The sequence below is a fragment of the Trachypithecus francoisi genome, unplaced genomic scaffold (genome assembly GCF_009764315.1).
Source record: "Trachypithecus francoisi isolate TF-2019V2 unplaced genomic scaffold, Tfra_2.0 Lachesis_group7, whole genome shotgun sequence".
Taxonomy (NCBI): domain Eukaryota; kingdom Metazoa; phylum Chordata; class Mammalia; order Primates; family Cercopithecidae; genus Trachypithecus; species Trachypithecus francoisi.
The window spans coordinates 43645832-43660513 of record NW_022681472.1 but is presented as its reverse complement, the minus strand read 5'-3'; the positions used below and the strand labels follow the sequence as shown (position 1 = coordinate 43660513).

The following is a 14682-nucleotide window of genomic DNA, read 5'->3' as shown; positions in this document are numbered from 1 at the left end:
AGAGTGGATTTGGAGAACAATGACAACTACTTTACAGCTTGTGGACAAAGCAATTACCTTTAGAACTGACGATGGAGGCCGGGCGCGGTGGCTCAAGCCTGTAATCCCAGCACTTTGGGAGGCCGAGACGGGCGGATCACGAGGTCAGGAGATCGAGACTATCCTGGCTAATACGGTGAAACCCCATCTCTACTTAAAAAAATACAAAAAACTAGCCGGCCGAGGAGGCGGGCGCCTGTAGTCCCAGCTACTCGGGAGGCTGAGGCAGGAGAATGGCGTAAACCCGGGAGGCGGAGCTTGTAGTGAGCTGAGATCCGGCCACTGCACTCCAGCCTGGGTGACAGAGCAAGAGTCCGTCTCAAAAAAAAAAAGAACTGACGATGGAAGGGATGATGGAAAGGACCATTGGTAAAAAAGAACAACCTTCAAAGGACAGTTCTAAGTGAGAGTTAGGAATTGAAATCAGCTGAATGTATTTAATGATCCATTAAATATGGAAAATAATGAACAAGGAGGTTTCTGATGTCATCCACAGAATAACTAGCATTCCATCTACCCAAAGAGGGAAAATAAGAAAGGTTTTCAGATGAGTTCAGATCTGAACTTTGTAGAAAATCCCATCAGATAACTATGGATACTGGTTGGCTTTCAAGAGCTATTTGGATCAGAGATAGTCATTTATGACTACATTTTTTTCTTTTTGGCTTCTGACATTTTCTTTTACTTTTGTCTTCAACACTGCCTTTTCTTTCTCCTCATGTGCCTCCTCTTCCCTCTTTATGTGATCATTCCTAATGGCCATAGATTACTAGAAGTCGAGTTATGGTTACTCTTTATCTTCTGTATATACTTTTCCCAGGATAATCTCAACACATCCTAAATTTATCCTAAATGCCACGTGTAGGCTTGTGTCTTACAAACTTATTTTCAGACTGACATACCTGGTTGTCTACATGACTTCTTTATGTAGATATCTCACTGATATCTCAGACCCTTGATTTAAACTTCCCACTCACCTTTAGTCTTGTCTTATTAAATAACACTGTTATTCACTTGTCTACACAAGCTAGAACTTGAAGATCATTCTTAATATTATCTTTACCTTATTTCCTTCAGCAATGCCTATCAATTCCATCTCCAAAATATGTCCTGACTTTATTTTATCCTTTCTATCTCTATTTCTGCTGTATTGGTCCAAACCACTACCAAAGAACTTTTTGATTTATCTATTCAATGACTTCCTATTTCATTTAGAATAAAGTTCAACTCCTACATGGGTTGCATGATCCTCACCTCTATCATTATACACTCCTATCACACTCTCTTCTAGCCACACAACAAGTTTCTTCCCATTATAACGTTTATTCTTTATGTGTCCTTTACCTCAAACAATCTTCAGTGGTCTGGCTCCCTTGAATAATATGTCACAGTTGAATAAAGAGATCTTTCCTGTGTCTAATACAAAGTAGCCCCATCCCATCGCTGTCACCTTAATATCCTTTTTTCGTTCTCTATTTGTATAGCACTTTGCTTTCTGAAGTTTTATTTATCTGTTTGATTCAAGTCAATATTTCCATACTCACTTGCTGATATCTAAGTTTCGTGAGATAGAGATGTTGACCTTCTGCTTCACTTCTGTATCTGTAGTGACTACAATAGTGCCTGGTACATGTACTGAGTAATTATTGAGTGAATGATTCAATTAATTCTTACCAAAGACTCTCGATGGGTCATCTTGTTTTCATTCTTCCCTTTATAATCCATTTTTCACCAAAAATCATTTTAGTATATAAAACCAATCACAACCCAACACAAATTTCATCTCCTTGATGGCCTCCAGTACACTCTAAATAAGATTTCAACTCATTATATTCATTTTCAAAGATTTTGTCCTTGCTTATTACAAATTACAGATCTTCTTTCAATTCGTTGATCATCCCAAACTGTCCTCTGCTCTGAATGCACTTCCCAATATTCTTTGCATATTTATTACTTTCTCTTTCTTTAGATTTTGTTGTATTTCTTCAGAGAGGTCTTTCTGACCTTTTTACTTAAAGTACATTCCCTTTATTTTTTTTTCTCAATCTGTTTTTTTTTTTTTTTTCCTAGTCTTCATTAGGTTTTGAATTACTACAGTTATCCATGTGTATATTTGGTTTTCATCTGCCTCTTCTGCTGTCATGTAGGATGATCAGGGTAGCAATCAGGTCTGTCTTATCCTCTTCAGTATTCTGAGTACCTGGTATGATACTTGGGATGCTTGAAGATACCCAGTAAATATTGTTTTAACTCAAATGGTATCAAATGTTAGTAGAAGGTCTTGAAGTAAATGAGATTACCCATGGTTACAAACTAGAAACTCCTAACTAAATTTAACCTAAGGATGTGTGGTTTTTGTTAGCTTGTTTTGTGTTAAGAGAGCACGTTTTAAATTTTTTGAATACCCTTAGGCATTACATGAAAGCTATGGTTTATCATAGTCCTTATCTATGAGTGGTTTTGAAATATTGTAGAAAGGACGTTGGGACACCTTACTTTGCCAGATGTTAACCCCAGGAGGTGCCAGAGATCCAAGACGATGCTGGATCATAGAATGATTCAGAAGGCCCAGGAGAAGAGGACTTGGGGAAGGAGGGAAATACGCCTTTAGGGTAATAGATATTTACTGACTTTTTTGGAAATATCTCAATATTAGTATAGATACCTCACTACTACTATCATCCCTAACCTGGCCCCTGTAGTTATTTGAGTTTGTGACCCTTCCTTATTTAGGATAAGAAGAGAAGAAAGCAGAGAACATAATCCTAGGAAACAATAACATTCAAGGGCTGATTACAATACAGTAAGCCCAGAAAGGAGCAGCTAGAGAACAAACAAAACAAAAGAAAATAGTTTTCTGGCAGCTCAGGGAGGAAAGTACTTAAAGGTGGTCAATTGTGTCAATAGATAAGGGTGGAAAATTGTTTAGTTGGAGGGCATTGGTGACTCCAGAACAAAAAGCTTAGTGGACTTGATAGGCATACCAGAAAGGGAAGTGGTGGGCGCAGTCGGCCAGGGGCACAGGGAGGGCATGAGGAAATGTGCTGTCTGTAGAGAATTGTCAAATAGCAATACAACTGACTAAAACCTGTCTGCTTTTGTCTGCTTTTTAGTATCATCATGCCATGCTCCAGCAATTCCAAACATGGTTAAAGTTAAAATTTTCCTCCCCTCAGTTACCACTCTTAAAGACAGGAATAGAGTTAACAGAAGAGGGCATGAGGTCAAGGGAGGATGAATGTATAAGACTAGGGAGACTTGTGAACATTTATATAATCAGAGGAAAGGACCAGCCCAGAGGAAGGGTTTCAGTCGAGTAGAGGTTATAATCACTAAGTCAATCTGAGGGCATACCCGTTGCTCAAAATACAGGAATGATTTAGCCTTGAAAAAAAGTAGGACCTCTCTAATTCCTAGGGGAAGAATCCTTCATCCTTGATTTAGAATTGTTTCTTTATGGTGAAGTTGTAGATTTATTTTATTTTTTAAATTCACTCACAAATTTTGGTTATATTTTTATATTAATAAGTAGTGTTCATTATATCCACTTGTGAATGATATTTCAAAGATAACATTAATATTCCAGATGGGACAACTAATAACTTATTTCAAGGATTTAATATGATATATATTTAGTATAATTTTAAACGTATAGTATATATTTAATATAATAATTTTAAATGTATTGTGTTAATTAGATATATTCTACTTTCTGACATTAAATTAGTATATTCTGCATTTACACTTATTTCATACAGGTAACAAATATTGGGTGTTCAAGGATACAACTCTTCAACCTGGTTACCCTCATGACTTGATAACCCTTGGAAGTGGAATTCCCCCTCATGGTATTGATTCAGCCATTTGGTGGGAGGACGTTGGGAAAACCTATTTCTTCAAGGGAGACAGGTCAGTATACACTTCTCATGAGAAAAACAGTTAATTAACTAATGTTTAGAAAATCAGCACTTCTGGTCTATCAGAGGCATGAGCTGTTGATGAAGAATCCTGGTTGATTTAACACAGGAGTTAATGCAATTAAAAATTGTTTTATATTTCAAATAATATTTAAGATAAATCTTTCTCGAATATATTCAGCTAAGGTGACTTTCTTATGAATGTGTATACCTAGCATATGTTTTTTCATTTCCCCATAATTGTAACATGCCCATAATACTATGTAAGCTGTGTGTATGTGTGTTCTTGTGATGCATTTTTTGGGGAATTTTACTTACTTTGTTTAGAAAAAGAAAATACTTTTTAGCACATGATTTTTGTTGTTTCACACTCAAAGTTAAATTTTTATATTTTGTATACAATCAGTTGTGAAGACTTCCAAATAATTTCAGTTTAGTCACATATTATATTTCTTAAGAAGCCATTTATTTAGATACCATAGTCAAACTATCACTGAGCTAAATACTTTTAGCTTGAAGGATAATATTTTTTCCCAGCTATTTTACTCTCTTATTTTTGTTTTCCTTTTGTGATATTACTAACAGAGTTCACAAATTGAAAGAGAATTGTTAGTTTAAAACTTACAGTAAGGCTGAGTGCGTTGGCTCATGACTGTAATCCCAGCATTTTGGGAGGCCAAGGTGGGTGGATCACTTGGGCTCAGGAGTTCAAGACCAGCCTGACCAATATGGCAAAACCCTGTCTCTACTAAAAATACAAAAATTAGCCAGGCGTGGAATTACAGTCATGTAATTTCAGCTACTTGGGAGGCTGAGGCATGAGAATCACTTGAACCGGGAGGCAAACTAGTCTGGGCAGCAGAGTGAGACCCTGTCTCAAAAACAAAAACAAAATAAAAAAAAAACCTTATGGTAGCTATTAGGCAGATATAGCCCTAGCCCTGCCCAGTTGTTAACAGATATTACAAATGGAATATATATAAGTTGAAGCCTATATTTTTATTAATTTAAATAAATATTAAATAAAATCAAAAATGAAATTTTAATTACATTATTACTAGCTAGCTCACAATGAGAAATGCAGAAGTCATCTTCGTTGGTTTGTAGGATGACTTAAGTCTGCCATTGTACTTCCATTTATTAGTAAATTTTTTTAAAAATACATACATATAAAGTACAGGCTTCAATATCCAACATTCCATTATTGAGTTTGCCATATTATCTTAGCATAAAATAACCCTGTGCAATGTCTCCAACTTTAGGAGAAAGTTGTAAGTAAGGCTATAAACTTTCTTTATTTGGAAATTTACAATTTTTAATTGCAAATGGTTTCAAACATTGAGCTTTATGTGTGAACCAAAAGTTGCTATAATTGGCTTCCGTGAACAAGAATGTACACTTTTAAATTTCTTTTACTAACTTTATATGCAATATTTCTATACTTTTCCATAGCAAAATGCTGGTTGATTTTAATTTGTTATAATAAAGTTAGACTGTGCTATAGTGTTTCTTACTAAATCACAAATTAAAAATATCTGTCAAACAAAACTTCGATCAAAGGAGAAGATGCTACTTAAAGCCACAAAAAGTATAATGACTCTCAACAGGATGTCAATGTAATAGAGTATGAAAGGGGAAGAACTTTATTGCCACTGCATAGTAACCACTAATGAAAATAAATCTGCAGACTTATATTCTTTAAAATGGTATATAACCCTTAAGGTTGTTAAATTCACCAGCTGATTTTAATTGCTTGAATGAGTACCATGCAGGACTCAGTACTATATGAAGTTGCACTTTTTTCTTTTTCTCAAAAAAAGGGCAAAAATGAAAGACTGAGGAGACAGTTTGGAGAAGTTAGCTTCTAGGGGACAGAAAATGGAAGCTGAACTTTTATATAACAGTTTAATTACAGTTTCATAGATAATAATAAAAATGTCCATTTCATTATCAGATAGCTCTTTTGTCCGGAAATGTAGAGATTACGTTTAAAATGTTTTCATTCTAAAAATTTAGTTCTTATTGGAACATTTAAGTTTAAAGATTAAACGTGCTGGGCGCGGTGGCTCACGCCTGTAATCCCAGCACTTTGGGAGGCCGAGGCGGGCGGATCACAAGGTCAGGAGATCGAGACCACGGTGAAACCCCGTCTCTATTAAAAATACAAAAAATCAGCCGGGCGCGGTGGCGGATGCCTGTAGTCCCAGCTACTCAGGAGGCTGAGGCAGGAGAATGGCGTGAACCCGGGAGGTGGAGCTTGCAGTGAGCCGAGATTGCGCCACTGCACTCCAGCCTGGAGCACAGAGCGATACTCTGTCTCAAAAAATAAAAAAGATCAAACGTGAACTACCTTAAATTTGTGAAATCAGTGGAGGTTAGATGCCAAAAGTGTAGAAGAATAAAGACTATAGAAAACAGGAAACAGGGTTTTTTAGATCATTTACTCCCCACTTGAAAAGCTACATGCTAAATACAGAAAATGTGTTTTCTACATGCTAAATACAGAAATGCCTTTATTACTTTTAAGTTCTGTTTAAATAACTATGGTTTTATAGGTTTTAAAAAACTGAAAGCAGGATTTCAATTAATTTCCGTGTGTGATCTTATGTAAGATATCATGAGTTATAGATTTTTTATAAACAAATTATTCCATAGTCGTATAATTACGTATTTCCAGAGTCAACAGCAAATTATCAATATGTTTATTCTAGATTTAAAAGTTAGATGGAAAAGACATTAAACTCTCTAACTGAAACAAAGAAACAATTTAGTTGTCACTTTTATATGAGAATTTATTTTTTATTATTTCTCCCCTCTTCTCCCACTTCCATTTTTCTGCTTACAAAAAAAGAAAAAAATTATGTCAACAGTTTTCTATTTTTCTAAGGCTAAGAGCAAAAATGATTTTAGTGAGTATCTAGAACAGTTGTAAAAAATTCAAGTCCTTAAAGAGATCAGGTGAATAGCGGCTGTAACACTGGGTAAAGTAGTATATCCAAGGCAATAGCGAATGGCGAGTACTGTGGTGAGCTGGAAAGTGCAAAACCTCTAGAAAAGCATTCAAAATCAAGATTACTTAAAATAATCTGCTATGCAAACAAAGCACGTCTTTAAATTAGATGCTGCCATATGTCAGCCCTGCATGTTGTTCACTTCCTACCAAAATCTAGATACCCTCAGTTACAGCCCAAGAGTACCCTTCCCTCTCCACCAAACTGCCTGTGACAGTATGAACATGAGGCAGCCCATTCTATTCTCAGTAGCTCTAGTGCCTGCTTTCTTAAGATTTCTGCACCTGTCCTACCCTAGCACTTACTTCATTCATTCAATAATGCATTTTGAAACACAAAGTATGTGACATGTGCTAGGTAATGAAGATGGAGTAGTAGAAAGAAAGACCACAGAGCTCCTAGTTTCGTGGCACTTAGACTGTGTTGGGGGAGACAAATAATAAACAGTAAACAAATAAATGACCCTGATAATTTTCACAGTGAGAAATGAGACTCCTGCTGGTAAGGACAGGTTAGGACTTAGTGTTTACTTGGGGGAAGGCCTCACTTGTGAAGGGGACACTTGAGTGGGGACTTGAGTAGGAAGACGTTTCAGCCATAGAAAGCTATTCAGGACACTGTGTTGCAGGTGGGTGATATAGTCATGCAAAGGCAATAATGTAGGAAAGAAGTTGGATTGTTCAAAAACAGTATTGCTAGAGCATAATGGTTAAGTGGTGGAAACTGGTGGATAGGGACCAGATTTCACAAGACCCTGTAGCCTATGGCAAACAGTTTGAATTTTATTCTAAGTACAAGGAAGGGGCATTGGAGGGTTTTCAACAGGAAAGTGATATGATCTTCTGTGTATTCACAAAGATTGTGCTGGCTTCTGTGTGAAGAATGGGCTCCAAGAGTGGAGGTGTGGAGGGTAACTGGGAGACCATTGAAGGAGTGCAGGAAAACATGATGATAGTGGTGGAGATGGAGCAAAGTGGGTGGGTGCAGGATACATTTTGAGTATGATAGCAAGTTGTCCTCAGGGCTTGGATTTTAGGGGAGGAACAAAATAAATCAGGGCAACTTCTAGGCTTTCCACCCAAGTAATTAAGTAAATAGCACCTTATCTGGAGACAAGACAGACACGGAGAGTAATATTGGGGGAAGGGGATTAAGAGATTGAAATATCCATGCTTAACTGAGGTGCCTCTTTATACACCAAGTGAAGAAGTCAAGTAGGTGGTTGGATAATTGAGTTTGCATCTTAATGGAGAGTTTAGTTGGAGGCACACATCTCAGACTTATTGACATATAAATGGTATTGAAAACAGGAGTTCATGTGAAATCTTCTAAGTATAGAGATAGCTAAAGAGAGTAGATGAAATGACAGTTCTTTAAATAAATCTGTAAATTCAGATTAAAATATAGAGTGCTGTACTATTTCACATACAGCATGGAACTCAGTCCCTCAGATTCCTACTTGCCCTTTTGTTAATACACTACAATTTGGTCCTTGGATAAGTTTTGATCTTCATAACATTTAGCTTAAAATGCTATATTTCTAAGTCATCTCTCAACATCTCACAAACATATCTAAGACTCTATTGCCATATTTCATAAGAAGCTTAGCTGTCGAAAATTTTAAGGTATTTTCAAATAAAAAGAACAAAATGTAGATCTACTTTATTTTCTTGATTATTATCATCACTAACAGTCAAATAGAAAAATACATTTATTTCTTCCAGCTTTAATGGTATGTTTATAAAGTAATTTCTTAATGTATATGTTTTGATTCATTCAAAAATACAGCAAAAACTGATATATTGATATTTTCTATTCTGTTGCATTTGTAAGACTGATTCTGAGGAATGGGATTTTGGGGCATTGATTAAGACTGCTAATCTCAAAAAAAAATCATCTGATTAAAGTCAAAATTCTACAGTAGAGATAATTGATGAATCAGAAGAAAGAGCTATGAGCTTCATTTATAATAGCTTTTATTACTTACTGACCCTCCCACAGTGTTTTCCATGAAAATATCTACATTTTAAACCCCCCAAATGGTTGATGTACACAGTGTTCTCATCTGAATATGCTAATTTACTTCTCAATGCATCTATAAGCTTATTTTTCAGGGAGAAAAACTCAGTGGGATGAGCTTTTTTGTTCATGTTGACATGTGCTCAAATATGTTGGAAATTAAAATACAAACCAATGTTTATGAATAAGCCTCAGCACCTTTTATAAGACAGCACTAAATATAGATAATTCTAATTGCATTCCAGTTTACTGGATATATTTCAAAGCTGACACAAAGCAGACAACCTTTGGGTTTGAGCCTATGTTGAGTTTTTCTAAAATTGTAAAATGATCCTAAATTATTGTTTTGCATTATCTGCTGAGAGGGAAAAATGCGTTTATGTTGACGAATTCATACCCGAATTATGTTCCTACAAAAGAGTGTAATACAATTTACATTCCATTAACGTTTTCCTGAAATGAGATCTCTCTGAATCCTATGAGTCTGGCATATAATATAGGTGCAGAGAAAACTATCAGTGGGTGAATGAATCTATGAATGAACAGACTAAGGGAGAAAGGAAAGCTATACCCAAACAATGAACACCAATTGTTTGAATGACAGCATTGAGAGAATAAGAACTACAGGCAGACACCAGCAGTAACATTTGAATTTCAATTCTACCACATTCAAATGCAGTAAATGTGACTAAGTCAATTGTCTTTGAATAATATGATACCCAATGCTCTGTCATTGCTTAAATTGAGTGACAATTCATACTAAATCAATGGTTAGGATATTATTTTGGAGAACTCTGTAATATGTGATATAAAAGACTGTTGAGGGATTTAAGCAAAACAATATATGTGTATAAATTTACTTTATAGCTACAAAATGCTACATAAAGTGTAGTTATTTCTACATAAAAAACAACTACTTCTCAGAAAACTAATGTGGTTGCTAGGTATGTATTAATGTTACTTAAATCACATGCAGGATGTAATCCCATTGTCCTCGGGATTTTAAGTTATTCCAAATTTTATTTATTGTTATTATTATTATTATTTGAGATGGAGTCTCTCTCTGCTGCCCAAGCCAGAGTGCAGTGGCGCTATCTCGGCTTGCTGCAGCCTTCGCCACCTGGGTTCAAGTGATTCTCCTGCTTCAGCCTCCCAAATAGCTGGGATTACAGGCACATGCCACCACACCCAGATAATTTTTGTATTTTTTAGTAGAGACAGGGTTTTGCCGTGTTGACCAGGCTAGTCTTGAACTCCTCACCTCAGGTGATCCACCCACATTGGCCTCCCAAAGTGGTGGGATTATAGGCATGAGCCACCATGCCTGGCCTATTATTATTTTTTTGAGACAAGGTCTCATTCTGTTGCCCTCACTGGAGTGCAGTGGCATAATCACAGCTCACTGCAGCCTCAACCTCCTGGGCTCAATAGATCCTCCCACCTCAGCCTCCTGAGTAGCTGGAACTACAGATGCGCACCACCATGCCTAGCTAGATTTTTGTTTTTGGCAAATACAGGGTTTCACCATGTTGCCTGGCCTCAAACTCCTGGGCTCAAGCAATCCATCCACTTCGGCCTCCCAAAGTGCTGGGATTACAGGTGTGAGCCACCACACCCAACCCTAGTCCAAATTTTAAGTTAGAATTTAAAAGCTCACTTTAAGTTATAGTTTATGTCATCTAAAAATGCCATGTATTGTTAAGATATGTCATTATTTATTCTATTATGAGAGGAAAACCCTGTCAAGTAAACTAACACTGTATCTGTTGAAAGGGCATTCTGATGTTGAGAGATGTAAAATGTGAAAAAGCGTTTCTTAGGATCCATGAAATAGGTATTTGACTATTTCCCTGCAAGAGACTTTCTTTGCTCAAGTGTGGAAAGCAGTTTTATATATTTATATATACACTATTGTAAACCCCACTGAGATATTTACTTGAGAGAAGAGATCTTTAGATTATGAGCAAATCTCAACTGCATTAACCATTTGTCACAGAATGTTCTGTGGGACAGGAATATTCAGAAATGATGTTTAATTTAAATATTTTAATTTAAACGTAAATGTTTCCATGAACAAAATGTGAAAGAAAATATATTTTAGAATTGGTGGCATAATACACTAATGATTCCACTTCATTGTGCTCTTCAGAATGATGCAGTTCAGGCACCATTCTTTCAGCTCAGTGCTTCTCCATGTAGCTATTTCTGATTTGTTCGTCAGATCTGTTCTCATCTTTGATGTGATGAGAACCTGTGACAAATACCCGTGACAGTTTCCCTTTTGGTATAAACTCTTCTTTGGATGTTATTTCTTAGAACACTTCCTGAAACAATCTTTTTCTATGTGAACATTGAAGATGGGGGAAGTGCATCTTCAATGGATGGAGGAATTCCAGATGTTACTCAAGTGAGGTTTCTAGGAATTTATAGCAAAACCTTTGCACAGGACCCCAGAGCTCTGTAGGTAAAGTATCCTCCATAGGCCTGGCAGAGGCATATCCAAACTAGAAAATACTTATTTTTTTCTAATTTCAGATAAAATGGCTACGACAAAGATAATTTTTTAAAAATGTATCATTTCCCAGATATGTGTTGGTGAAACACTAGCTTTAGTAGATCACCATATATGTTTAGCAGGGGAAAAGCATTGTCAAATAAAATCGGGAAACATATTTAGTGGCATCAAATGAATTTGGAAACTGCCTTTATGGTGAAAACAGCAGATAAACATGGTTATCTGAAATCAGACAAACATGGTTATACTTCTACCTATCATTCATTGTCCTCCAGGAATTCTCCTCTCTCAAATGGGGACAGTGATGACTATTCTCATGGGTTTGTTGTGATTAAGTAAAATAATGCATAGAGCAATCGGGCTGCCTGAAATCGGTGATATCACTGTGAACTCCCAATGATTTTACCCTTTTGTCAATCTTTGTGACCATTCAAAATATAAACTCATTTTACTCTTAAAATACATGGACAATAATGAATGATCCAAAGTAGGGATGTTCACAATTTGTTCCTTGGAAGTCTAGGGGTTCTGTGAAAGTGGCTCAAGGACTACCCTGTGAAGGGATAAGAGTCTGAGAGTTCTAACTCTTGGTGAGTTTTGCTCTTATTTGTATTAATGTCTGTACACTTTCATACTCCAATCAAGACCAGCCCTAACGTCTATACTCACATTCCCAGTTTCTTCCTCAACAGTTCCACCTTGAAGTCTAAATTTAAAGTAGCTAACACCAAAGTCAAGATTCCTCAATCCGTCTCAGCTTACCTTCCCTTACTTCCTTACCTTACTGAATGATAACATTCTTCTTCCAGATAATCAGGCTTAAAATTCTTGAGTCATGCTCAGCTTCCTTCTCTTTCACACTCCACATCTAATCCATGAATACGTCCTTTGGCTCTTTCTTTAAAATATATCCCAAATGCCTTGATTTATCATCAATCCTATAGCTGTTGACTCCTTAGGCCAAGGATTATTGCAGTGACATCCCAACTGGCATTCCTACTTCTGCCTTACCTCCTTCAAACTCTTTTACTCATAGCAACCAGTGTATTCTTTAAGTTTAAGCTCCTCTGTTCAAAATATATATTGGCTTCCCGTCTCTCTTAGAGGGAAACCAAAGGCTTACTGTAGTGTAAGGCTTGTCTAATCTTAGGTTCTGGTTCTGACTCTCACCTTGTGTCCGCATTACTAACTCAATTCCAGTCACCCCAGCCTCCTTGTAGACACAGGTACTCCAGCATGTGCCTGCCACAGGAATTTTCAACTCCTAGTTTCTCTGCCTGGAGTTTTCTTCTCCCGAAAACTACATGTATTGCTCTTCACTTTTCTGTGCTCAGATGTCAACTTATCAGACAGGATCTCTCATTCCACCAATTTAACATGGCTTCTGATATTCCTAGATAACTCTATCTGCTTTGCTTTTTTCATAGCTGTTATCACCTCCTATTATAGTGTATATTTATTGATAAATTAGTTTATTGCCCATATCCTCACATATCCTATAATGTGAGATCAATGAAAACCACAGCATATTGGTGTTGTTCAAGGTTGTATCTCTAGCCCTACAATAATGCCAGCAACATAATATATTTTCACTAAATACGTACTGAATGAAGAAATAAATCAAGATTCTACTTAAGATTATTTCAAAAAAATGTTCTGCTTCCTAAGAAAGATTTTAAAAACTCATGAAAACCTCTGATATATATAGGCAGGTTGGTGATGTCCTTATGAACTATAAATATACTTAGCTAGCACTTTTTATTCAATTTAGCATACTGAATAAGAACTTATTTTTAACATAGGCAGGATATGGACAATAAGATGCCCATTTTTAATATGTGCAGAAGAAACAGAATAAATGCCTTATGCCAATTGTATTTTCAGTTATTTAAATCAGAGCTTGCCAGTTGGAGTTCTGTAAGTCATTAACAGGTGCACAGGTAACAAAGTCAAGCACACAGCAAAGGTCTAATAAATGTTAGCTATTATTGTTTGTATGCATAATCTTTCCCTATATGTGTGTTATTGTGGTGGTTGTTGTTGTTGTTTTTATCCTTTGTAGATATTGGAGATATAGTGAAGAAATGAAAACAATGGACCCTGGCTATCCCAAGCCAATCACAGTCTGGAAAGGGATCCCTGAATCTCCTCAGGGAGCATTTGTACACAAAGAAAATGGTATGCAACATGTGCTTTCTACATTTCATAAGTTTGCTATCTTAGTAACACATTAGGCTTTTTCACTGTGCTAAATTAAGCCATTGGAAAGTGCTATACTGGAGCTATGTAATACTGTATTTCTATTTATATGAACTTTTTTCCTAGATTTACATGTAGTATTATGCTGTAGACATTTTTTAACCTCAACTTATTTTAGTTGGTAAAAAAGTCATTAGAAAAAGACGAGTAACAGTTTAATATGGAAGTTATGTATACCTTTGAAGTAATCTCACCTGTATTTCTATTAAAATTCCTGTAAAGATAATAAAAATACATGGGACAGAACCGGTCACAAGGAAGATAGAAGTGCCACTTGAGGTATTCTATCTGGTAATAATGCATGTTGAGAATTATAATTTTTTATGTATTCTTTGACTTAGAGTGTCAGCAAGCAAGGAAGATTCCAGCTCAATATAGTGAGAATAGAGTGGATATATGATGGCATAATAATAAGAAAAAAATCCAAGAGCTGCCCTCTGTACTTGCTATCCCAGGATTTCACATTCAGCTAGATCCCGAGTGGAAAGCTAGCCAAGCCATGGATAATCCTTACTCCCCTATCTGTTGGCATATATGAAATGTAAACATATCTCTTCTCATCCAGGGATTAGTAAATATGAATAAATCATAATAACAATTTGAAATTGAATGTATATGCAATATTTCAGAACAAAGGAAAGGAAAATGACATTCTGAAATACAGAGAAAAAAATTTACCTCATCAAATTATTTTCGATATGAAGCATAAGAAAATAGTATATTATATATGTCCTCAATAACATGAAAAGTCTGTGACATATGTTCAACATAAGCAAAAATAGGCATCTTTTGCAAGACAAACTTAAGTACATCTAGGGGCAAGGAAGAGAAAGCAAGGTTAATGAAAGAGTCAGGGGAGAATGAAAAAATCATACTAGCACTGAAAACTGTGATTGACCATAAGCATATTGCAAAATTAAGA

At 36.0% G+C, this 14682-nt stretch overlaps 1 protein-coding gene across 1 annotated transcript in view; it reads left to right on the top strand.

The window, feature by feature from the left end:
* Positions 1-14682, top strand: part of MMP16 (matrix metallopeptidase 16) — a 299850-nt gene that overhangs the window by 271574 nt on the left and 13594 nt on the right. Inside the window, exons 8-9 of the mRNA XM_033202547.1 lie at positions 3798-3948; positions 13564-13679. Coding sequence (XP_033058438.1) covers positions 3798-3948; positions 13564-13679 — 267 coding nt within the window. The remainder of the gene's footprint in view (positions 1-3797; positions 3949-13563; positions 13680-14682) is intronic.